This window comes from Branchiostoma lanceolatum, chromosome 19 (assembly GCF_035083965.1).
Source record: "Branchiostoma lanceolatum isolate klBraLanc5 chromosome 19, klBraLanc5.hap2, whole genome shotgun sequence".
Taxonomy (NCBI): Eukaryota; Metazoa; Chordata; class Leptocardii; order Amphioxiformes; family Branchiostomatidae; genus Branchiostoma; species Branchiostoma lanceolatum.
In genome coordinates, this window is record NC_089740.1 from 7,328,117 (window position 1) to 7,354,546 (window position 26,430).

The 26,430-nt window shown below is 41.7% G+C and overlaps 2 protein-coding genes across 2 annotated transcripts; one reads left to right on the forward strand and one right to left on the reverse strand.

The window, feature by feature from the left end:
• Positions 1-5,456: 5,456 nt before the first annotated feature.
• On the forward strand, positions 5,457-18,669 carry LOC136425740 (growth hormone secretagogue receptor type 1-like). The gene is made up of 3 exons (XM_066414680.1): positions 5,457-5,676; positions 17,059-17,359; positions 17,925-18,669. Exons 1-3 carry the CDS (start codon positions 5,466-5,468, stop codon positions 18,616-18,618), a joined length of 1,206 nt encoding a protein of 401 aa, XP_066270777.1. The 5' UTR covers positions 5,457-5,465; the 3' UTR covers positions 18,619-18,669.
• Positions 18,670-19,501: 832 nt separating this feature from the next.
• LOC136425241 (neuronal acetylcholine receptor subunit alpha-10-like) lies at positions 19,502-26,369 on the reverse strand. Its single transcript, XM_066414049.1, has 7 exons — positions 25,957-26,369; positions 23,671-23,819; positions 23,077-23,121; positions 22,837-22,946; positions 22,157-22,292; positions 21,053-21,452; positions 19,502-20,750 (listed from the first exon to the last, which is right to left on the reverse strand). Exons 1-7 carry the CDS (start codon positions 26,009-26,011, stop codon positions 20,050-20,052), a joined length of 1,596 nt encoding a protein of 531 aa, XP_066270146.1. The 5' UTR covers positions 26,012-26,369; the 3' UTR covers positions 19,502-20,049.
• Positions 26,370-26,430: the final 61 nt, after the last annotated feature.

Below are 26,430 nucleotides of genomic sequence, written 5' to 3' on the forward strand. Positions count from 1 at the left end.
GAAAAAGATACACAGGGAATAAAATTAGGAGGGGTTGTTTTTCACTCCGATAGATTTGTGTTTAGTTAGTCCAAGGAGGTTTTATATAGAAGGAGAGCGGACGAGCTAGCGCCCCGCTGGGTCCTTTTGTTTCGCCCCGCTGCGACCCATTGTGTATAGCTGGCGCGGCGCCGTCTTTGAACCGATGCGTGAATCGCGGTTTTCTATGCAAAGGAGCTTCGGCATGACGTCACACATGCCGAGCTTGAGCCGACCGGCAGCCGAGATGCCTCGGGTTTCCGACGATTTCCTTATTTGGAACACCCGGTAGGGTTCGGCTGACGTCATCATTCGATCGAGGACAAAATGGCGGTCATCTGGATACTTGAATTTTTACCGTGCGACGAACTAGGGCGAGTTTTTGGTCATTTTTGTTGACAAGTCTCTGTTTTTTAGCGTCAAAAATATAGATTCATACCTATATTTCATGTTGCCACAAAAAATTTGTATCGTTTTTCTTTGGTAAGTTTTCGTTTTTTCTGAGTAGCTGAAGGGGTCCTCGTTCCAAATTTGTTGTTTTGGTCAACGGAACCTGGGTAGATTTTCCGGTACCTGGGAGTGACTTTTTGTATGATTTTCGTGCATGGAGGTCCTTGGTTCGTATCCATGGATTCTTCGGTCATGTTTTGGATAGCTATGTGTTTCCTTAGGAGACTTTTAGGCCGATTTATTTCGGCTCCCGATTGGCATGTTTACAGAAGAACTTCAAGAAGGTGTATGCGAGCCTACCCTGGGATGCAGACTGTATATCGGGCTTTTTAGCTGGTTTCTTTAGCCGGTTTCTTCCCCCCAATCCCTTCGGCGACCGAAAGCTCCAAGCCCGCCGATGCCGTAATTAGCGCATCGGGGGAGTCTAGTCCGGTCGGGCTGAGTTCTTGGACCGCCGCCGAAGGAAATCGCTAGCGACCCGGTACTAGTCTGGGCTCCAGGGTAATGCGAGCCAAGTCAAGCTAAGTTTGTAATTTCTCCTCAGTCGGCATATATGCACATTAAAAAATACTGTTCTCTAAGACTTGTGTTTTTCAAGCCATCCGGCGGTTTTGTATACATTCTCAGTTTCTCACAGACTTCGCAATCAAATGTACCGCGGCTGCCGGCGGCAGCGTTGGTTGCCACATAGTGCTTTGATTCTCGCCGTTAGAGAGATCATCTTCCACGTTGCATTCTTGTAACTCAAATGTTTCAAAGTCCTCCTCAAAAGTAACTGCTGAAAAAAAGATCAAAGTTGCTCTACAGAGTCATTATGCCTCCTTGGTCGCACCCGTGAAAACAAAGCAAAGTCGCCAAGCTGGGCGTGGGGTGTATGCATATCGGGGTAATTCGCACCTTGACGCGACATTGACTTTTCACACCCGTTACACGCATAGTACAATAGAGACTTAGCTCGTCCGCTCTCCTTCTATATAAAACCTCCTTGGTTAGTCATTATGCGTAATATTTTGTGCACGACCAGATTTCCTCAATAAATCATCTAAGAAAAATGTACGAAAAAGTTCAGAATTCTTTTTATGGGGAACCGTCTTTTGCAAATGTTTTCATTGCAAATCCTTTTGTTTTTATAAGGTAGACAACAATTTCCAAGGCTTTGTCCTTGCACAGATTTTGTACTGAATGTAACTTTTTTTGGAGGTACAATGCAAAGGAAATACAAAATTGGGCAAACAATGCTAGGCTTTGTTCTGAATTCTACTACCCTGTGATTGTCTGTAATTATTTCTTTGACAGGCATAACTAGGATGTTAATTATGGTGCAACTGAAAGGCGTGCCTGGGTCTATTATCTACCATAGATAAACCAGGATTGGGATCGCTAGAGCCTGGAATATCGAGTTTAATCCAGATAATTTTGAGAGCCCTTCTTCAAAAGTACCGCTTTAATCTGAGTGCATTGAGTTTATTCAAATGTGATCATGCCCAGTTTTCCTAGATGTATTTCTCAACGCGATCTAAAATAATATTTGCAAACTGTACATAACAAAACGTAATGATTCTACACGAAAATCGGATATACAAAACTTAAACGTCCAGACATTTAAGAACTGTTAAGTTGCACGTTTCACTGAATAACAATGATTTTAGACTACAAAACTAAAGCAAAATGTTACACAGACTTTAGAGGACTTCAAAACTCTATACACACACGTGGAAAATACGGTATGGTGCTTGTTGAATACACAAGGAAGTATCTAATCCTAGCAATGTGTACAAAAGTGACCTAAAGCCGAAAGGGCACGGCACTGGTTTCCATACTGTGCCAGTATCGTCCGCACGGTAAGGGTGGGTGCTGAGACGACTTCGGGACAAAAATCTTCACGCCACAGCAAAAATTCGCCGTATTCAACCATATTCTGAGGAAAAGTCAACTCACCGAGACTTCAGACGACGTTTCTGTGCCGTAATCTCCGCTAAAACCACTTGAAGGAGCCCACAATCGGGCGCACAAGAGAGTTGAGCTCGCGCTACTGTCGTCCGATCGATGTTTGTGTTCCACTTCAGGTGAACCCTTCATTTCCGGTGCGTTGACAAGTCTCGCCAGGCCTCGCGAGAAATGACGATAATTTTTTTGATAGTTTTTTGGCAACGGCTAAGGTGCATGTCGAGTTGAAAAAAACCGGAAACGACGGCTAAAGCAAAGACCATATTTTTCATATCATGAACAAAATGTATGCCTGTTTTGATCAGCGTAATCATTTGCCTCAAAAGCCTCAATTACCAGGGAATTTTCCGAGCTATCTTATGTTTCATGTTCATAATAACGTTAACGTGTTATTCATGTTTCGAAGGAAGTGAAATACAGAATACTACTAGTAGCGACTGTAGCGGTGTTAATTCATCTTCCTGATTTGATTATGGCACGGCATATCACTTAAACATCTATTGAAAATTGACATATTTCATTATCCCCGCACATCTACTTGAAGATTATAGCGAGACTCCTTCGTCTGGCATTGCCAAATTGTGCCGTTAGATGTCGCTTCTGTACAGGTGTGACAGAACACTTTGCCCGTGAACTGATATTGTGGTAATGTACACCGCTAATGGACTAATCGTGTTAGTAAGATTTCCCCTTGTCACGCTATCTGGTTTATCTTGAACCTTGAGAAGGTTGCAAATTTGCAATTGCCTCTGTGTTGTTTTGGTGTTACATTACGCTATGTTGTGAACCATTGTATGGTGTAACGTTAGATGTGTTATGCTATCATTTAGTTATTCACTGTAGATAAAAGTTCTAATGAAGAAGTAACTTACTGTTAATACTTAGCAATGTATGTTTCGTTCTCATCAATCTGAACCAATGTGGTTAACCTTGAAGAGAAAAGAAGCACAACTTCATTAATTTCATCACAATGTACACAATGAGACAATGTACTGTGCACTATAGCATACCGGAAGTTGTGTTGATTTCTCAATCCGACAGGTGGCGTGCATGTTAATGCAATGATTCAAGGCTTTTGCAAAAGCATGGTATGTATCATCATTGTCATGGGACAAAGCAAGTCTAAAGATTGTACTGCAAAGCACCCACGTAGCTAATCTCCAATCCGATCTATCGGTGGCAAAGACCGTATCCAACGGGCAATTTGATAAAAACTCCTTTTTCCAGTTGGATACGGTATTGGCCACCGATATATCTGCTTGGAGATTATCACGTAGCCCACGTACTACCCAGTGTTTCTGTGTGCAAGAACCGAAGGAACATCTCGTCGCGTTGATGGTGGGTTATTTTGCTAAATGTGCTTACTAATGGATCACATGTTACCCGTGAGACGTTTCCTCCGGACATGGTTCTTACACGTGAAATGGAAGTTCAACTGATGTCAGCCCTCACCTCAGTAGATGTACCATCAACTTGTAATTTGCACATGCGTCATGTCGGTTTATATTCGTCAAAGGAGCCTTAATGTTGACGATTCATGAAGCGTTTATGACATTGACCAAGAAAGCGAAGGTATACCTGTCTACCTAGCCTGATTGAATCGCGCTATTGTGGCCGGCCCAATTTCTATCCCCCAATAGGGTAGGGGCCATAAAAGCCCCGTGACAGCGGAGTTTGCGTTACACAGACTACCTATCTACCTACCTATACCTAGCTCCTGGTTGTTGGTCGAAGCAAGGAGGTTATATTGGTCGAAGGTAGACATAAAGAAGGAGATTTGCATACAGGTTTGTCTATGCGATGCAACCGTTAACAATTCTGGGAGGCTAAGGGACGTCCACTCTTTGATGTTTCCTAGCCTGGTCTACCTAATTTGAATAACGCGAAGGTATGCCTAATTTTGACCCGGGTATTGTATGGATCCGGCAACTCGAAGAGAATAGGATTTTATAAGATTTGAAGGACAGAAAATAAGAGCTTTTGATATTTTTCATTTTGCATGGAGCCGAATACGCTACATTAGTTTGGTTAATGTCGGAAATCCTCTTATAGCATGTCGGCAACGTCTACTTTGACGAGCCGCATATGGCGCATGCGCAATCATACCTTTATTGTGCGTCCTACGGTATATCCAATAGTACTTCTATCAGGGCGCATCGACCAAATGAACAGCCATTTCACGTGCAAAGAGCCATGTCCTAAAGATGACGTCTTACAGAAAATAAAAAGAGAAAGCTTTAAGGACATGAACTGCCTGGGTGACGTGTTCCGGGAATGAAATAGCTTCGTTTTGAAGGTCAAGAGTTCAAAGTTAGGAGCATTCAAGGTCAAAGGTTTCAGCTTCCTTGTGATTGCTTTCCTGATGGTTATAACCTTGACCTTTTCAAGTCAAAGGTCAACAGACATCTTGTGACAAGACAGTAGTTTTACGTCATATGATATACGTCAGTTTTCATTGAGCTTTAAGCAAGTCTTATTTTGCAGTGGCTTTGTGATGACTTTTACTAAATTGGAAAAAAGGATCCTATTTCTGAGCCTGTCCTGATTATGCTTCGGTCACAATTTGAATAAGGGGCCCTGCCGGGTAGCTTACGGGCTTTTTTTCACTTTCGGGCGTGACCCCTACGTGGTCCCGTGGGACACCCTGCGGCTACCGGGCTATTTTGGGGCACGGCCGGGCTCCTTGGTGACTCTACCTCGAACTTAAAATCAACCCGGGACCCGAGAACAGATAGACGCCCTGAGCTAATCGTGCGAACACCTAGAGGTACCCCGGTACCCGGCAGTCCACCGGGACAAATTTGTGGATTCGGGACCCGGCCGGGACTACACCCTCTGACCGTACCACAAAGAAGGAAAAAAGCAAAATCTTGTCTTTAGTAGCTCGTCGACAATTGTCGTTGATTCCTAGGTCTCAATCCACCAAGTGACGTCATTCTGACGTCATGAACCCGACCCCCAGCCCTCACTGCAGTACCTTGATAGCTGCGTAACATTTTCGACAAAATTCCTGTCGCGACCGAACAGAAGCCAGAACACCACTTCCGCCGATGGCGGCTACGGTAGAACCCCTGTTCCAAATGTTAGCAGGCTCCTTGCTTACCACAATGGCAGAAGGAAGTGACGACGACGTCTTACAAGACGAGACACCGTCTTCTGTAACCTCCTTGCCTCCTCAAGAAGACCCCTATGCCAACTACGGCTGGCTTCGGCGGGCACTTCGCTGGTACCCGCCTGTTTTTGCGTCGATAGGAATTCCAGGTATGTGGATCACCTCATGTTCACTTTCTAGACTAGGTAGATATATGAAAGAATAGAGATGGCAATCTGGCAGAATCTCCGATTCTACCATTCCCTTAAAGGACATTTAGAACTTTTCAACAGTACATCATATCTGTACATGTACTTCGATTTATGATATTGCAGATCAATGGATTGACTTAAAGATTTATCAATGGGAGACCATCCTGATAGATTCCTAAGGTCCTGATCGCTATTTCTATCGACAGAGATTCCGATCGGGATCTCTACCGATAGAATCAGTGATTCTGCGAGATACAGTGTAAGGTACAGTGTCTATAAAACGTCTATTTTGCTAAAGGTATACGTATGCTTAAAATCATATCAGCTTTATTTCTAATCGAATTACGTGTTTTAGAATAGATTTTGACCAACGTCCTTTCTTATTTCTTGAGCTGACTTCAGTTACATTTGTAGCATGGTTAAATCAGCTTTATTTCTTAAACTGAATTATGTGTTTTAGAAAAGATTTTGCCCAACGTTCATCCATATTTCTTGGACTGACTTCGGCCAGATTTGTCCTTGCAGCTAGTCTTAAATTTGCTTTCGAAATGTCACTTTGCAACCGCTCGTATTTCTCGAAATCGCCTGTGACTCGAAATGAAGCCATGTGCTGGGATGTAATCATGTTTGAACGTTACAGTATGCCGTATTTTACCCCTTGACTCTTGCCGACTCAGTATTGCTTACGATTCAAGGTAGTCAGAAATTCTTTACGGAACGCTTTGTCAGAAACAATAATATCAACTTAATGTTGTTTTTAACTTATGCCTCTTGTCAGAACCAATGCATTGATAAGTGCATTTCGTGCGAAACGTTTACAGCATGCTTTGGATAATAATAAGATGTCATGGCATATGCAATTTACATGGTCTGGATTTCGTAAAGTTATATATCATTTTGAGTGTCAAAATCGCCATGCCTTGTCATCATAGTGTCGTCACAACCTAGTCAGTGCACAAACTACTGTTTGAATCTTCATTTCCACTAGACGGCGATCACAGAGCGATCGTACAACGTACAGAGACCAAAAGTGGCTTTGAGTAACCCTCTGTTTCATGATTGGAATTTTGTTCACGATTTAAAACGAAGCCAACAGAACATATACAAAACGTAAAAAGATTTGTTCTTTATCTATGAAATTCGTCTATCAGTTTTACTTGTGTTTCATTTCTTTGACACTTACGCGACTCACTGAATGGTTGACACATCTATATGTTCTGTAATTGCGTCCATTTTTATCGGTACTTGTGTACCGACAGAGGTATCTGAAGTAGGCGACATACGAGACCGAATATCGGATGAACAAAATTTTGATGCATACATGTAGGCGCTGAGCAATTTTGATTCATATCTTTCAAAATGCTAGAATATCTGAGGCTCTCTTGGCAGACACATATAGTCTCTAGTGTACTGGAAATAATACCATAGCTTAGCCTTATCGTTTAATGCGAAATTGCTTGGGTGAAATATAATAGCCTAGCTTATCCGAACAATTGGCAAACGACCTTCGTTTTCTAAGTGACTTTGTCGACAGCCTTCGTAAAACGAGCATGCGTTCTGCAGTGGCACTGGACCATGCTTCTAGGCAGAGGGTACTCACAATTATGCAAATTAGACTTTGATTTGCATGATTACCACTTAATTTGGTGCGAACTTTGAATAATATATTCTCCGATATTTTTTACAATCTCTCAAAGATTAGTTCTGCTATTAACCTCCATTAACATTAATCCGCCGGGTTACTTAAATCCACCACTTTGAAAAACAGTGGGTTTGAGAGACCTCTAGTGCAGCACCCCCATGTATGCACAGCTTAGCCTATAGATATACAGGAGTGCATTATACGTTGGGTTGGAGATCTGTTTGGACGTATCTTATCAGGGAGGCGGAATTATGTACCCTGGTGGAATTATGTAAGTAGATGTTATATGTTAACATTGCAAGTTGAACCGGATTACGGCCAGTATTCTTTAGAGCCAAAAAAGGAATTAACGATTTGAATTCAGTCCGTCCTCTATTGTATGTATGTACGGTGGGGGACAACTGAGTTACTAACTGTATATCTTATCAAGATATGTACACAAGTTGTATATGTAGCGCACACGAATGCGTCAAAGAAAAATATTAATGTAATTTTGCAACAGAAAATGATTTTCCTTGTGTGTGTACAAGAGTAGAGTAACGTTTCACATGATAGCTTTATTACATTAAATAGTGCATGGGTGGTGGCGAATTGTTTTTCATGTTTCGGCGTTTGGACGTTTATTTGATTTCACACCTCCCAATGGCGTAATAATTTCCCACAACATGGTTAGACCCCCATTCCACTAGGATGGCGCTCTCGCCGCGCTCCCACGGCGACCTCAATTTGGCCAGATCGCCGTGAGAGCGCCGAGAGCGCCGTGAGAGCGCCGAGAGCGCGGCGAGAGCGCATTGGGAGCGCGGTGAGAGCGCCATGCGCGCCATGCGCGCCGTCACCTCGGCGATGGTTTTGAACATGTTCAAAACAGTCGCCGTGAGCGCGCCGAGCATGGCGATGGGATCAAAGGGCCGCAGCGAGGGATCAAAGGGCCGCAGTGCTCAATGATCGCAGCGAACACTCTACGATGTTTAAATGATTGAATGGTCTTAACTGTAGTTCAAACAAATTTCATTCTTGAAGCGGTGTATCTTGAATTTATGGGAAATTTGTGGTCAAATCGAAATTTTCCTCATGGGTAATACAAATTGACGAATAACTACAAGTACTTGCTTCCATTCAAATTAAATTCCCTCCAAGTTTTATTGTCTGTGGTTCAGAAAGTGTTTCACAATTCTGTGATTTATGTTTCTATTATAACGTAGCATGATAAAAGATATTTATAGCAAACAGGTTACATGACAGACAAAAAAAACATATTTGAACAAATATATAACTTAAGACATACACTAAGCGACCGTGCAGCGATCAAAATTGAATCTGTTTTCCCCTTGATTTTATCATTCAAATATGATGCAAGAGGTAAAGGTATGACTGAGAAGACAACAAAGCACACAACACGAAAAGAAAATTCGTTCTTTATCTCTAGAATTCGTTGAGTGATCTGTGAAATCTTTGGTCGCTCATAAAAAGTTGCTGACATTTGACATTTTGGTCGCGCTGAGGTCGCCGTAGAGATTCCACTTGAGCACGTTTTCCAGGAAATCAGCGCCTCTCACAGCGCTCTGGTCGCCGTAAGGGCGCGGCGAGAGCGCCGTCCAAGTGGAATGGGGGTATAACAGAAAGTCCAGATAATCTATAAAAGTGCCCTTCATCTTCAGGTTGAAGGTTGGTTTACAGATTTGACTCAATAGAGAGAGATGCAGAAAGTGTGTTGGTCGCATTGTATTGTCCTTGCATCTGCTTGGAGATCAAAATCTCAAAGCAGATAATATGGTACGGTTCAGTGTTGTACTTGTGATTTTGAGGCTTTTTTATATGACTTTCTAGTGACCCCCTGTAAGTCAAATGTTAAGTGTACAGTTAACAAAGACCATTTACCAATTCCCCTATCTCTAGTAAACCTGTGCCCTATATTTGCCCAGTGTCGCATTGACAAATTTTGGTGTCATTTTTGAACTTTAACCTCAATTATTGAAAGCTTCCCAGTTGCCTTGTGCACACGTTATTTCGATTTCTTGGAACCTTCTAGGCAACACAGTATAAAGGTCCTTTAGGGTAAATTAAAAGGTCTTTTAAGGTACTTTACGATCCATTACACCTTGATATATGGTCCCCACTGGACTTGCTATAGTGACTTTTGGTACAGAAATAGCTACTTATTATTTTACAGGCAATTACTTCTCCTTTGCTCTTCGAGGTGTTGCATTTTCCAAGTGCTCTAAAGGGAAAGCATAGTCATTTGCGCGTGTTGTTTTATAGGGCAGACTCTGAGCTGTTTCTGTCCATTATCATCACCAAGAAGGTTATGTTTTGGGTAGCGTGTGTTTGTATGTGCGCGCGCGCGCGCGCGTGTGTGTGTGTGTGTGTGCGTGTGCGTTTGCGTGTGCGTGTGTGTGTGTGTGTGTGTGTGTGTGTGTGTGTGTGTGTGTGTGTGTGTGTGTGTGTGTGTGGACAGCATAACTTAAGAAGGCCTGGATGGCATGATAGAGTTCTTCTTTTGAGTGGTAGATAGCTCTTAGTGTAGAGAGTAAGTTATGTAGGTTTTATCCCCCTAGCGGCTTTTTGTAACTGCAGGGGCCGGTTTTGCTCTTGACTTGAAGAGAATATCTCAAGAAGTAATTACCTTATCATAAGTGAAGCTTGTTTCTCCATGGCATGTCCTGAGTCGTAGGGTGTAAAGTGTTTTTTTTTTTAGGATAAGAGTAAAAAGACCAACACAAGTCGAAACATTTCAAGCAACCGTCTTATAAAGAAAAGCTTTGCTTATGATATATCGGTGCAGTAACTTTCGTCGTAGGTCGTCGTAAAATTTGGATGTCGTATTAAGTTGACAGAACCAACTACCGACAATGATCTAAAACAATCCTTTCCGTAACAAGAGAGCTGAACGTTCTACGACACATGTACGACTATCTCACGAATTCCTTCAGTTTGCGATCGTACGGTTGACGACCGTAGGACGAACATGCGACCGGGTCCTTCGAACATTTGGTAGCGGAAATAACCAAATTGAACGGACCAAGAAACAGCTTTCGCTCTACTATATGTTGTATGTTGTACTATGTACATGTTGTACCGTGTACACGTAATGATACTGTTACAATGATGATGTTGATAATGTTGATAGGACTTAATCTGATGTAATCTGTATCGCTGTTATATTTCATCTGACCCTTACGTCTTCCCTCATGACCTCAATGACAAGTGGCCTGCAGGCCGATTTGAGCTTCCCATGAATTAACAAATTAAAGGTTCAAACTTTAAGTTTGATTGACGAGCCCTCAGTTAATATAATGATGATAGTCGGGTCTAAACACCATCTAGACCTCAGTACACATACTTGTTTTGCATGAGTGGTAATCTTAATTGCCATTCTTGTCACAACATTCTTTTGGTGTTGTGATAAAAATCTCTCAAATTGATTTCTAGATCACCACGCACGGGCAAGGACATTTGTAAAGAGATTAAACTTGGGTGGCTGCTGAAATACTGGCAAACTTTGGCAAATAAGGTCATTTATAAAGAGGAAATAGAGGATCAAAACATTGATTAAGATGTTAAGTTTTAGTCTATACAGTTTTAGTCTACTGCAGTCGATACAATTTTGAACTATCTTTAATAGATGTTGTCATGAATTGTACCGTGTAAGATTGCTACATAAAGCTAACAATCACCTTTTTTTCAATTTCTGGTTCCAAATTACAAATATCAATAACCAGAAATTAGCCTGAAAGAGACAGCAGCCAGAAACCAAACCAGCTGTTGAAAATATGAAATTTTGAACGATAAAAGGAGACACAAAACGTTTATCATTGAATTATAACTGACAGAATACGTAAAGCCACCGTTGGTTTCCTCATGATGAAGCATAGCCTGAGTGCCAGCCTTTTTAGCTTCCGTCCGCGGAGCTTGGGTAGCGGACGGAAGCTAAAAAGGCTGGCACTCAGGCTAGATGAAGCATATAACGAAGGACGAACAATTTATCACTGGCTCAAGCAGACGTCATACGCAAAGCAGACAAATGCATTAGAGTTGACAGAACACAGGCCCTGGTGTCATATGACAGAAATAATAAGATTATTACCATATCAGAACCACACCAGTATGGCGGTCATATGGACATGGTGACTTGATTACATCGATGGCATCCGCGCGCGCACCAATTTTCGTCTGTTTCCCAAAAAATAAGATAAATTTAAATTGTACATACCAGCTTCAAAATGAGCAACTATATGCCGTAAAGTTTAACAAAAAAATATTTCGGAGAATGGATACTGATATCGTTGAATGCCAAGGTCAATTCCAAAGCCAAAGAAGACATGAAAGAACGAAAATGAAGAAAGGATTAACGAATCCATCATTTGGTATACCATACTCCGTGTGTTCAGTCATTTGTTCAAAATTCCTGACCACAAAAATGCAATTTTGCACGCTCGCATCAGTTTTGAGGTTCACAGAGGATGTCATCCTTATAATCAAATAAACAAGGTCTTATAAATACAGTATGTACTTTCAAAGCGTTAATGAACTTCCTTCATTTAGTCTCTTTTGAATATGTCCTTCACGTGTTGTAAGGTGAGAACGGCTTATGTACTGAAAACCCGCTGCTTTCCCATTATATGGGTAATGATTTACACTCATAGCGTGGTTTCTGAGTCATTTGTATCGCCACAGGACCACTCAACGCTGCATATCTTATGATTTCAGGCAACTGTCTATTATATTCATCTGAAGTACAGCCAGTAGGTACCCATCTGAGTAATGAGACTGTCTTTTAACGTGCTCGAGGCACCTCCCCCTCATTTTATGTCCCTTCCGAAAGACGAATGCAGCCAGGATGCCTTTCTCCAGATTCGAACCGGGGTCTCCCAGATATCAAATCAAGTTGGAACCAGGAGCTAAGCTGTGAAGCTGCAACCAACTGAGCTACAAGGACATTATAGACTTTACCTAGCATGCAATCAAACAAACAGATTAGCAAACATTATCGTCTAGTAAGCAGATTCATATGGGAATGAAGTTGACTACGTCATGCGTATACACATGCTCTAATGACACTCAATCCGAGAGACTTGGGTTAAACGTGCTTAATCATACCAAAACATTTTGGCCTTGTGACTTACTAAGAATATGATGCAATGCAAAGAGCTTCGCAGAAAGTCAAAAGTAGTAGGAGAGTTGAAAAGTGTTCAGTGAGTACAGTCAGTGAGTGAGGGATGATCTCTCTCTCTCTATCTGTCTCTCTGTGTCTGTCTGTCGGCCTGTCTGTCTGTCTCTCTCCCTTTATCTCCCCATTTTTTTCTCTGTCAATCTGTCTGTCTGCCTCTCTCTCTATCTCTCTGTCTCTCTGTCTCTCGCTCTTTCTCTCTCCCTCTCTCCCTCCCTCTCCGTCTCTCTCTCTACGTGTGTGTGTGTGTGTGTGTGTGTGTGTGTGTGTGTGTGCGCGTGTGTGTGTGTGTGTGCGTGTGTATGCGATTCCCAACTATACACAATACATCCTTGCCGTACATCCTCAGTGCTGCTATTTTCGTCTACGGGACAGGTAGAGTTCCAAAGCAGTATGGGTAACGGGGTGAGGCCTGCCGTCTCTGATTACCTTGTTGTTTGATATACAAGACTCGTAGTTTGTCCAGCTATAAAAGAAATCTCAAAGGAAAGTTTAAAATGATGACAATGGTATTTTGATAACCATACACATAACCGCCATTAACATGAATCCGCCGGGTACATAAATCCGCCACTTTGGAAAATAGTGGATTTGAGAGATCTCTAATGCAGCACTCCTAAGGAATGCACAATTTAGATATACAGTAGTGCGTTATAGTAGGGGACGTTGGGTTGGTGATCTGTTTGGACGTATCTTTTCAGGGTGGCGGAATTATGTACCCTGGCGGAATTATGTCTTTTCCAATTTGAGAAACTGCGTACGATCAACCTCACGCGGAAAATGTGGAGTATTTTTCCCGCCACTGATCCCACCGGTGGCCTCACTTGTTCTCCTTGTGAACTTGACATTCAGCATGTTGAACGTTTCCCGGAGACTTAACCACTGTGTGGAGTATGTGGTCTGTCAAAGTGTTCAGGGGAACATTCAAGTTCAACTTCCTTGCGAGCACTTATGTGTGACTGGATAGGAGGCATGCGCAATCTTTCACGATACGCATTCATAATGTATAGGATTACAATTACACATGTTCGTCTATCAACTGGCACTTATGGGAAAGCATTATGGAAGTTGAACACACGTTGCTACTAGTGTATTATTAGTAATGTGTAGTATTAGCTATCCGTAGTATTAGAAAAAGAACTGAACACACTTATCGAGAAGAGTAGGGGTGACTCGGTGTGCTCGGCCAAGAAACGCGAGCCGTAGAGAAGCCGTAGATTGCACTACTACTAACGTTAGCTACAATGTACTTGAAAAGCATCATGCTTCACCTCAGTTGGGGATGACTGCTTTACTTTTAGGATCAGTCGTGAATGGGTCGTATAGAATTTAACTGTATCGTGACCGTAAAAGTGACCGCAGACCTTTGTAGACGGTCGACATTATCATAGCCAAGCTTAGCCGTAAATCAGACGACAGAGAGATATCGTAAAATGTTAAACGTGACTACGACTAGACGAGACAGTCTAACAGATTGTCTTGGAGTAGGAGACCAGAAACAATCACAGAAACCCACCAAACATCATCAAAATGTAAATGAAAAGTCATTAACTCGTCTTGATTGGTTGTATCAAAACCAATCGTTTTACTAATCAGATTGTGACCCTCTTTTATTGCCGGTCTTACGCGATTTACAACAGCACGTGGCAATGTGGATGAAATTGGTTGTAACTACATCGTAAAATACCAATTCTGTACGTGGTTTGCGATGTTGTCGTGTACTTGGATGTAGTCTGGTGTCGTGAGTAATAAAAGTCTACGACGTCTTTCATTTTTACAGGTATCAAAGGAAATCGTGGCTTTTGGTAGCATGTTTCTCTGTTGTCAAAAGGTAACTGTATATTGTCCAAGACGTGTAAAATAACTTGCAAGAGGATCTAACCAACGAAAATCCTACTGGAAACCACTGGCATCCTTTTACTTGCAAATGTCAATTTTCTAACCCATTTAGACAGTTTCTACAATATTTTCCTCAACCAATGCAATCTTTGTAAGAAACACAATTCTGTTATCAATCTACTAGTACTGAAAACGACCTTTGATCTAGATCCTCCTTAATTTACCAACATGTGTAGGTACTTTTCAGAATTTCTTCAACTTTAAGGCACATACGTGGTTGTAAGATTTTATATTAGGCAAGGTTAACAGCAGACAATGTAAGAGACATAATTTGTTGATTAATCGGCCACAAACGACCTTTAGATCCTTAATAATCCGCCGGAAAGCGGATGATTGCCGAGATGACGTCGTGAGCTCGGCACGTTCACAGTCTCCAGAGACTGTCGAAAATCCCTCCGCCGGGAACGTTGTGCGATCTAACGACACCAACGTGATAGGAATGATAAGGATAACCTGTTCTGAACGGACACATTAAAGGTGCTCAATATAGGATTCCGCAGAAACAGAAGATATTCTGAAATAATTATTGCTATCTATATCCAATTTTAATGCGTTGGCGTCATAATTTCATTATTCCTTTGTTTAGATATTCCTCATCGAGGTTCCCTTATTTTTGGTGGTATCGGATAATAAGTACAAGCTAGTAGGACGATTGGGAAGAATGGTGGGAAGAATCAAAAGCTGGAGGTATGATATTTTGATGGTTCAATGTTCAATAACATCCGGAGTGTGAATATTTTGTTAGAATTTCTATGTTATCAAACAATAGTATTATGTTTCATGTAATTTCAGGAAATTCTTAATATTGATGTCATTGATGTCTTATGCCCTTTAAATGTGAGCTCTTAAGACATGTAGATGTAATTGTAGTGAGATTTCAAGAGGGCCTGAGTAGGTATAGATGTCAAGAAAAGCCATGAGTTTACTGTCATTATGATGTAGACGTCCTCTAAATCGCAGCAGCAAACATGGCTTACGTGACTAACCTCACGTGTACAGTTGAACGTTCCTTGCAGAAATGCTTCATATGACGCTATGTAGGACGGCCTGCTTGTATCCCGTCCGTCTTCTCTTAGACAGGACCTGAAAGTTCATACTTCGTGTGTTCTTCAAGGTCACTCAAGGAGAAGCGAACAGCATAGCATCAGCGATGACTAGTATCTCATTACAGACTCTTAAATGCTAGATCTGCCATTAAGCTTTAAAGCTTCCATTAAGCTATAGCGTTAAATCAAGCTGATATTACAATTTGTTTTCTTTTGGAGCATATGGATATTCACATTGTATGCCAAATTGTAAAACTAACAAAGGAAGAATGGAATTATGACGCAGATGCATTTAAAATCGGATGTAAATATCAATGAAGTGAAGATTTCCTTGAAAATAATATTTTCATGATTTCTGCCGAAATTCTATATATATTGAGCACCTAGATCATCAGTGAGGACTATTTTAATTGCTCAGAAACAAGGGAATAATTGTAACGGAAGAATGCCATTGGTATCAAACTAGCATAGTTTGGCGGCTAATTGTATGTTGAGTATGGGCTGCATTGGTTACAGAATTAAATCTCTATCTGAGTACAATGACGCCAAATGCAACATTTGAAAACCTGTCCAATTTCGTGTTCAATTACAGATGAAGAATGGACGTTGTCACTTCATGGCCGATTGCCCTGGATGAATGATGCTTACGCCGCGTTTTCGCTGGAAGTCAATGTCAAGTCATGTAATACCAGCGTCGGTTTTCACACTTGTAATTTTTCTTCGTAGAAGCGGTTTGAGTTCAAATGAGAAACTGTACTTATATTTCACAAATATAGAACATATTTGGCTTACGTTGAGCCAACCTATTTCAGCTTTTGACAAAGGACGGTTACAAACCAGACGCTAGCTGAACACTTCTGAATACCAGGCAATTACGTTGCCACTAGTTACATCTTCTTCTGATTGATGATCACGAGATTCCTGGTCAGATTAAACTCAAAGGAAGCATTATCTAGGATTTTACAAGTACCTGCGATCAATTCTATCAGACAAAATCAGCTGTAGGGTGAATTTGTGTGACCTTTTTCTAGGTTAGACCATGTTGATTTGATTATATGGATGACATCCACGCGCGCATCACTTTTCGTCCGCTTAAGAAAGTTTTCGGCCATACTGTAAATCATACAAAGCAGTTGCAAAATGAAAAAAATATACGCTATAAATTGCAAAGATGTCCTTTTTTTGAAAGCGTATACTAATTCCGAAAAGTGCCATAGTCAAAGAAGAAGATGTGAAAGAACAAAAATGAAGAATGTATTATCCAGTATACCAAACTCTGCGTGTTACGTTTTGTTCAACCTTCCTGACCACGTACATTTTATAATGAAGGCAACTTTCTCCAACCTTTTTTTATTCCCACGCTCGGATCAGTTTTGGGTTCCCAGTGGATGTCATCTATACAATCAAATCAACATGGCCTTATCATCGACAAAATCAAATCTAGGACTTAGCGTTGTACCGAGGTCACAGAGTTTTACATATTGTGTCACGTTTGCCATGTAAGCGTACTTTTACCAGAAATCCCCATTAATTACATTTAATCAAAGATCATGCAGGCTCTAATGATGATTTCCGTTTCTCCCCAGGTAACATCCTGATCATCGTGACCCTCATCAGATGTAGGCGGCGTCTGCTGCAGCCTCTACCGGCGTACTGTTACCTACTAGCCCTGGCCGTGTCCGACCTCCTCTACCTGGTCTCAGTGCTGGTCCTATCGCGCACGCTCAGAACCATGACCTTTCACCTACCGGATCCCGATTGGTATTATGGGAAGTTTTGTGCGTACAACGTGGTTGTTGGCTACACCGCGTCATATGCCTCGGTGTGGACGGTGGTGGCCTTCAGCGTGGAGCGGTACATCGCTATCTGCCACCCATTCAGAAATAGGTAAGTTTTGTTACACTAGCCTCTTTTACAGGCCTTCTCAGAGCGCCAGGTTTGGGAAGTGGTGATTGTAGAAGGCTTTGCAAGCGCGGAAACGATCTCCCCTGCTTTTGTTTTCATTGGTTATTGTGTATTTTTCTAAAAAATTGAGGACCTGGCCCATGTTGAAAATCAGCAAATCAGCGCTCCCAAAAGAAATGATTCTCCAGAAGGCCTGCAAAGGAAGATTAATTTAATCAAGATCTACAGTCTTACAGCTATCAATCTAGAAATAAAAGTAGTGGTTATAGGGAGGACGTGATCAGGGGTTTTATGGAACATTGAGAAATCATCTAGCTCGCAATGTGGATGTGCCGTCATTCTAAAGTTTAGGGCATTCATTTTGCATCGTTAAGTTAAATATTGTCGGAGAAAACAATTGGTTGCCAGTTGTAAAAGAGGATAAAAATGTAAATAAGCATAACATAAAAAAAACTATCGTTCTATAGGTTATGGAATTTGGCTTCTACGGTTCACAGGAAACCACAGGGCATTGATGATCTAAACCTAGTGTTCTTTTGACCTCCAGGGTAGGATCATCGCTAAAGACGACGATCAAGGTCATCATGGCGGTGTGGTTCGTCTCGTTCCTCCTGGCCCTGCCCTACCATTGGTTGGTCGGCTCCCGTCACCTGACAAGATTAGTGGACGGTCGTAACGTGACCGGTGATTGGTGCAGACCGATAGACAGAGGAGTTACTTTTACCCTATCGCTATCATGGATCTCTACAATTTTCCATTTTCTAGCCCCATTTACTCTGACCAGCGTTTTTGCGATACAAATTGTATGGGCCATCAGGATGTCAAGGTCAAGGGTTAAGACGCATGCGCGCTTCCACCCAACTTCTCAGACAACCCTGTCATACATGTTGGTACTGCTGTCATCGGTAGCTCTTGTTCTCCTCATGCCAATCAAAGTCCTTAAACTGTACATGTATTTCAAAGGTCTAGCGCCCACCTCCCCACAAATAACACTCTTGTGGCACTCTTTTACCTTGTTATTCGACATGAATTCTTGCCTAAACTTCTGCTTGTATTATCTCGCCAGTCGAAAGTTCCGAAAAGCACTGAAGGCAAAAGTCTTCTGTTGTCTACCTGGAGACAAACTCCAAAGACCGTCAACTCTAAGAAGTGGTGCCAAAGAATATGGTGGCATTGAACTGAAAACTATTGCCTCTACCCCTGGACCAATCACACCCCCTGCTTTTCAATTTGATCAATGAATCAAACTGATACTGATGACAGGGTTTCTATTTCGAGAGAAGAGTGATTGTATGAAATATGGTCTTTTATTTTATAAATGTACGGAATCAGCGACGACTTTGATATTGCAAATCTTGACATTTTGATATTGAGTCAGTGGGATAGGCATGGTTAGGTGTGGCAGGTAGTCCAATGTAATAAAACCAGCAACCGACATCTGTACAATATAAAACAAGGAATTTAGTTTGAGCAACATGTTGTGTCATGACATATGTTTAATTCGTTATAGATGGTGTCACGTTTATGATGGATGGTAGATATGATTTGTATATACTATATTTGATACTCGGATAGGCATTTGTCACTAATAGTAACAAATAACATCTACTAACATAATTCCACTAGGGTACACAATTCCGTCACCCTGAAAAGATACGTCCAAACAGATCTCCTGTTCAGCTTTCCTGTATGTCTAAATTGTGCGTATACCTGGGGGTGCTGCACTAGAGATCTCTCAAACCCACTGTTTTTCAAAATGGCGGATTTATGTGCAAACAAATGTAACCCGGCGGATTAGTGTTAATATAGGTTACATCATTGACTAAAGTTGTCGTTGCTTTGGCAAACCGTAGTTAATATAGAGTGGGAAGTGAACCGTAAAACGTAGGCTTTGCATATGACCTTATGATATGAAAGGACAAGACAACTCTATATTGTAGAAATATGATATTGGTGTTTTACTGCATAACGTTTCCGACTAAACAGGGTAAAGACTAATATGTATATCTACGTAACATACGTAAGTACAGTTTCACATGGATACGGAAGGCTACATCCATTTTTGATGTATTGTATATGATAAGATTCATGTAAACTATACCGTGAGGTTATTGATATGTATGCATAGTCTGTAAGTAAAAAGAGCAACTTTTTTGTTTGAATATCTGTACACTTTATAAGTGATGTATGTTTAAAGAGTTTTCAATATAAATTTTACAACAAAATGTACTCTTAACTTCTGAATAGATCCGAACAAGAGTTATGACAGTGATAGCTTCTGTATATCTTCAAAGCATCAAAACACATGAAGGTATATGTTATCATTATTCATGTGATCAATAATTATACACAAATGTGGGATCGTGGAAAAAAGTTAATGACGATCTAGGCTTGCACACAATGCCTTCAACATTTATCTCTATGGAAATATATATTTCTCTAAGTATGCCAATATGTTTGAACCATTGTTATTTGTATATCATTGTCCGTATATACCTTTATAGCCTAATATATTGTGACAAGCTTTTAGTGAAGTAAACTATACTCCGCATAATAAATACCTATCTAAGTATCCGTGGAAAAGACCCCTGCTGTGGTTCGAGTACATTTGTGTGGCGCCCTGTACACCCCCTGATGCAGGAAGGGTAGTCAATGACGTCATTGTTTAGAAATCAGTGCTGTAGTAGAATCGGGGGCAACGACGTCACACAAACAATCAAGAAAATGACAAATAGACATTTGTCAGCAAAAATGCCGACCAGTTTCCATTCAGATTGAATCGCCGCCTGCAAATCTTTTCTCCTTTTTCTCCTGACCATTTCGCAGTACAGTTCTATCACGACGTCCAGGCGGCGCTGCAATGATTCCAACATCCGCTTGAGGCGCTTGCTTGACCTTCTCTGAGACTTGTTACGCTTCCTCTTCTGGGAATGACGTAATCCCGCGTCCTTCTCTAATGACGGCAAAGGTCGTCCTCGATTGGTTACCTCGCTGCCAATGTACGTCTCCGTCATTCTCTGATAGGAAAACATTTTGTGACGTTTGACACCATTGGTTGATGGCGTTTTCGTTTTTGACAAAGATGTCTGATTGGCTGGATTGTGTTGCCCGTTACATTGATTGACAGTTGCCTCCCCGGTTTCACTGTCTCGACTATAACTAGCTACGCTGTCACGGCGAACGACATTCTCAATGTCATCGCGAGGATATAAGACAAGTCCGGGAGTTGGCCTAGGCCTATCGCCGAGAGCTATCCGTCTCAACCAATCAGGAACAGGGTGTCTATCCGGTTCGGGAAAGTGGAAGTTCATGGTTGCCGCCGTCACGAGGGCTGAGAGTCCCACAATGACCAATATGGCGGCATAGAATTGACCTAAAAATAATAGAATTGAAAACAAAAGAAAAGAAAGTCATCCTTGTTGACGTCACACTCTTATAAAACATTTTTTTTAAAATCATCTGTCATATAAACTAATTCCAACCCGATTCTTACATATAGAAACTGATGAATATACTGAGCGCCATACACGGTGGATTACCAAGATGGCGTCTGACTACGCATGCGCACTAAACAAATCCAGGGCGACATCACCTTGCAATGTAATATTGGATTCTGGAAAAACTTGCGTACAAAACGAAAGATATCTACGATGAAAACAGTTAACTAGATCGTACCTAGCACAGGAACATCGTTGGAATCCGGTGGAAGTTTTTCGGCTAACAGTTGTAAGTAAAACACGACCGAAAGTAGCATGGTGATACTCAGGGACAACTTTTCCTCACAATCCGGTGGTAGCCAAAACCCCACCAGAGTCAAAACCATTATGATGACACAAGGGGCCACGAAGTAGTAGTAGTAGTAAAGAGGACGTCGTACTATCTTTATATAGTACATTACGTCAACGTAAGGGTGGGGACAACAACTATAGAGTTCGACGTTTCGGGCAGCTGTCATGGACACAAGTTCCCATTCTTCGTTCTGTACAGTTTCTGTGATGTCGCCGACTGAAGAAAGGTTATAAAGACTAAGGGCTTGAATGTCGTTGGTCCAGGATCCGAATTGTAGAGGGCAAACCTGCAAGGAAAGAAAAAATGCCAGAGTCCTGTTTGTGTGCACAGCCTGTTCCCGATTGGTTGAGACGGATAGCTCTCGGGGATAGGCCTAGGCCAACTCCCGGAATTGTCTTATATCCTCATGATGACATTGAGAATGTCGTTCGCCGTGACAGCGTAGCTAGCTAGTATTTGAGTTTGCTTAAATCATGCGTTGGTGTATTTTCCTGATTTACGCATCTATACAACTCTTATACGAATACGTATGACATTTTGAAAACAAGAAATGGAACCATTCTTACAACGCTTTAAGCTACATTCAATAGCTAATATATATATAGCACATCGTTTCAAACAAAAAGTTTCAACCATACTGTAAATCATACATAGAAGCTGCAAAATGGAAAAAAAATATTATGCCATAAATGGCAAAAGCTATTTTACTATAGCCAAAAAATACTTATTTTGTCATAAACTTACCCCTTGCACATTGAACATTTCCTGTTCTGTGTGTTCGGTAAATTGTTCAACCTTCCTGACCACTTAGCTCATAATCTAATGAAGGAAAATTTTTTCGTCCCAACTTTTCTTTTTTTCGCACGTTCGCACCAGTTTGGGGTTCTCAAATGATGCCATCCATATTATCAAATTAGTGTAGACTAAATATGTATTAAAGTGTTATTCGAGCAAAGTGACTATTGTTTTTCCATTTTCCTGTATCGTTACCTGTTCGTCATGGGGAAATCCCAGCAGACGTTGCAGACAGGTGCTCCTCATGGTGATGATGTATGTCCACTTCACGTGACCTGTGTGGTTTAACTCCGCCCACGTGTCCGGTATGACCACTTCTTCTTCCTGTTGTCTGCGTAAACAGGACCGAATATGTAATACTACCGTTGCAATTGGAAAAAGGGGCCCCGCCGGGTAGTTTACGGGCTATTTTATTTTTTTATTTTGCACTTTCGGGCGTGACCCGTACGTGGCCCCGTGGGAGACTCTGCGGCTACCAGGCTATTTTGGGACACGGCCGGGCCCCGGGAGTGTTTTAAACTCGGAGTTAAAATCAACCCGGGACCCGGTAACAAATAGATGTCGCGTAAGATAATCGTAAAAAAAACTCGAGGGGTACCCCTCAGGTATCCGGCAGTCCACCGGGACAAACTTATGGCTTCGGGGCCCGGCTGGGGCTACACACCCTACACTGGCACAAAGCATAAGGGGATGAGAGAGTGACTGAGTGAGTGAGTGAGTGAGTGAGTGAGTGAGTGAGTGAGTGAGTGAGTGAGTGAGTGAGTGAGTGAGTGAGTGAGTGAGTGAAAGAATGAATGAATGGAGAAATTATAATGATATCACACGTACAACAAAATCAACACTAAACATACAGTGTCTCATGTCTTACTAATCACCTGTTGAATAGGTATATGTCGGGTCGCCATATCTGTTCACTTGGGATTCTGATCTTACTGAGGCCGTTGAACTCAGCGGGGTCCCAGACAAGGAACTCGTCCTTCCAGTACTGGGGAGAGAAGCGACACCCATTGGTCAATCATGGCATTGCAGTTTCCTAAGAAATTAGACATGATGCTTAACTGTTACTATAGTTTTTAACGTGGGTTAACTTGCATAAAGAGATGTGACTTGATTACCTGTTTAACTCGTTGATTTGTGATGAGCAACTGGCTTTTAGAAACCTGCAGAAGGAAAGAAAACGTTGAGTGGCACAAAAATATAGGTCCTCAGTCTGAGCACTAAATACGAAATTTTCAGCAAATTCTGTTACTTAAATCTATGATACAAGAATGACAATTCACCATACTTCATAATTTGCTGTACAGAGCTATCGCACAAAACCGTACGCGTTTCATGTTAGGTAATACAAACAATCTCAAGGGTTTTTCAAAATGAAAGTACAACAAAGACGGAACCGTAATAAATTATTTCAAGTTTGTTCTAGATTTTACAACATTATCGGAATTAGCTAAAATGCCAAAGCTGCCCGAACAAGACCATAGCACGTCCAGGACAAAACCGGAAGTTCTGCTGCAGTACCAAGGTCACATACCAGGGGGCCCAAAATTGACCTTGACCCTCGTCTTCGCAAAACCTACCCGCATACCAAATATCACGTTATCTATCCAGAGGTTCTTGAGTAATGCTCATTACAAAAATCCAAAAACACATACATACACACAGACACACGCAAAACAATATCTCCATTTTTTATGTAGGTAATAACTCACCACTTCTATGATCTGATGCAGAACCACGTCCAGGTACACCGCTATCGCCTCCGTGCTGTTGATCTTGGGTCTCACTCCGGAGTTATAGTCCGTCATCAAGACTTTCCTCAAGCGATTCTCAGTTGCGATGTTCTGCGCAGCTCCTAGAGCTAAAAATAGCAAGCATTAACTTGATTAATGCTGCGTGAATGACATGTTTAAAAGGGTGGAGCTAAAAGTGTTTGTATAATGCTGATGTGTTACACCGAAAGGCCGTTATACCGGCTATTCAGATACAGATACAGAATGTTTGTATTAGGTCATAGGATTGGCTGGCGGTTACGTCATATGGGGGTGTAACTTTGCATACTAATACCCACTTAGTACCTAGGGTTATCTATATGGACAAAGCATCTGTATTTTTTCTAGTGTGTTTTAAAGTTCAGGATTTGATTTTGTTTGGGCTTTTTCTATGGTGGTGACATGGTATTTTCCTGCTGAGTACTTGGTTGTAGGTCGAGAGTGAATTTTAACGACCATCGACGTCACTACTATTGTTATTTGAGGCTTTTAACTCCTCCGAAAGGACACCGAACACATTCTTCTGTTCTTAATTGAGCCTGACAGTGTTGAACGCTGACGTTGGAGGCCACCTTTTTGTAGGTTCAGCCCAAATGTCAAACACTGTGAATGTTAACGGTTAAAGGAGACATTGCGATAAGTTTGAGACACACAGAGCGCCTAAAGTTACTACAAGTTCAGCCCAAATGTCAAATGTTAACGTTTAAGACAACATTGCGATAACTTTAAGCCACACAGGGTGCCTAACGTTACTATAGGTTCAGCCCAAATGTTAAACACTGTGCATGTTAACGTTTAAAGGAAACGTTGCGGTATTTTTGAGCCACACAGGATGCCTTAATTTACGAGTTTTGGGGCCGATCGTTATGTTTACCGCAGCGAAAGACATTCGTAACTTTTTTAACGTTACGTTGAAAAGTTAAGGTAAAGGTAGTCCCATAGCCTTTTTGGCAGTGGGTTATTATCCACTGTGTCTATGGCACGATATCGGAAAGCGGAGCCCAGACATTTCCTTCCACGTGCACGACCTTTTACCTCCCCAACCTAAGTCAGGTACCAATTTTCACACCTGGGTGGAGTGAGGAAAGTTGTGTAAATGCTTTTCTCAAGAACACAGCATCAGTGGCATGTCAGGGGGCTCAAGACTAGGACCTCTGGACACCCTAACCGTTACTCCAAACCTACGCCACTGACACACGCGTTGAAAAGTATATGACGTATATCCAAGCAACATAGCTATTCATTGCAACAATAAAGGCGTGAAAACAGTTCTAAAAGCAAAGGAACTTTGAGTCTGAGTCATTCGACTCTGAGTTTTGCCCCTGTATACTAGACTATCCTGTAGAGAAAGTCCTTGAGGCAAAGTGGTGTTAGATGACTACCTGGGTGCCTCCTATATGTGAAGTCAATATAGCAACCAGGGTCGTGTTCTTGTTTTGCAGATCAACACACAAATCTCATAATATAGATCATAGACTATACAATACAAAGGCAAAGGATCAGTAGTCGAAATTCAACTCATTACTATAGTAGGACGAGTTAGTAGCTAGATTTGGTATAGAATAAGAACTAAAACCAAACGTTACGCCAATAATGAACAGAATACGCGTACACGGTCTGCTTGGCTGCTCGCAAACAACGGTAAAGTCCGTGAAACATCTAAAGCGACAACGTGGGTGTATTGAATTTCAGCCGTGCAAGGTACTGTATTATCTCCCTATTGTTTAGTGCTAATCGCACGAATTTTGTACATTCGTCGCCAAGGAAAATTAATTTATCATCCAAAATACAAAGCAACTGTTGAAAGGACGACTGTATTTCGCCAGTGGGTATTTTGCTGAAGCACCATGGTCTCTGAAAATACTCGGTTTCAAAGTTTAGAACTGGGTCTCAAAAACCGAGGGGGATACATGATATATAGTGTCTTCAAATAGGAGTGTATATACCAGTAACTATGGGAATTTAGCATCTGACTCAATGATATATGCCGATCCAGATTGGTAAACAGGGCAGTATTCATAGAGCATTTAATATCCTAGTCTGTGTTACACAAAGTCGAGCTTGCTGTCCAAGGCTCAATGGATCCCCTCCCCAGACCCCTTCTTCTAGGGGCCTGACTTAGTGGCTCCTAGAAGCGTGATAATTATAAAGTAAGGCTAGACAAGACCACCATTTAGATGAGCTCATTACTATTTACTACAATAATAGAAAAATATGATATCTTACCTAGAAACATGACGACAGTTGTATATGTAGTGACCACAGCGTGGAATCCAGCCATGACTTCGGCCCCAATCCTTCAGCGGTGCCTGCCACAATGTTAGTCCACCTGTCGTCTGAGTGCCGACGTCGACTCACACCCAAATCACGCGTAAATCTAGGAACACCTTACTCTGGGTGTTCCTTTGTCCCTGACGAAACTTCCGGCCTTGCCAAGAGAACGGTTTTCAAGCACAGACTGACAGCAGTTGTGTACGCGTCACACCCAAAGTATACTGAGCCAGGATAATGTAGGAAGAGACCCACAAAAAGGGACTATTGCCTTCATTACGGAAACATCACTCACAATTGTCCTCACTGTCAAGGATAAATGTCACACCACGTAAATTATTTAGCTATTCAGCCAAGCAAGCGCACGCCTGAGAATCTTCACATTCTAACAAGGACACGACAACAACAATCAGCCATTCAAATGCACTC

What these genes read in the sequence shown, in the direction of transcription:
- LOC136425241 (XM_066414049.1), bottom strand. Translation starts at nt 26,011, where the DNA reads ATGGCTGGATTCCACGCTGTGGTCACTACATATACAACTGTCGTCATG. An exon ending in GACATATACCTATTCAACAG is followed by an intron (nt 22,293 to 22,836) that starts GTGATTAGTAAG and finishes CTGTTTACGCAG; the next exon opens with ACAACAGGAAGAAGAAGTGG. An exon ending in GATTTCCCCATGACGAACAG is followed by an intron (nt 21,453 to 22,156) that starts GTAACGATACAG and finishes CTTTCCTTGCAG; the next exon opens with GTTTGCCCTCTACAATTCGG.
- LOC136425740 (XM_066414680.1), top strand. Translation starts at nt 5,466, where the DNA reads ATGGCGGCTACGGTAGAACCCCTGTTCCAAATGTTAGCAGGCTCCTTG. An exon ending in TGCGTCGATAGGAATTCCAG is followed by an intron (nt 5,677 to 17,058) that starts GTATGTGGATCA and finishes GTTTCTCCCCAG; the next exon opens with GTAACATCCTGATCATCGTG. An exon ending in TGCCACCCATTCAGAAATAG is followed by an intron (nt 17,360 to 17,924) that starts GTAAGTTTTGTT and finishes TTTGACCTCCAG; the next exon opens with GGTAGGATCATCGCTAAAGA.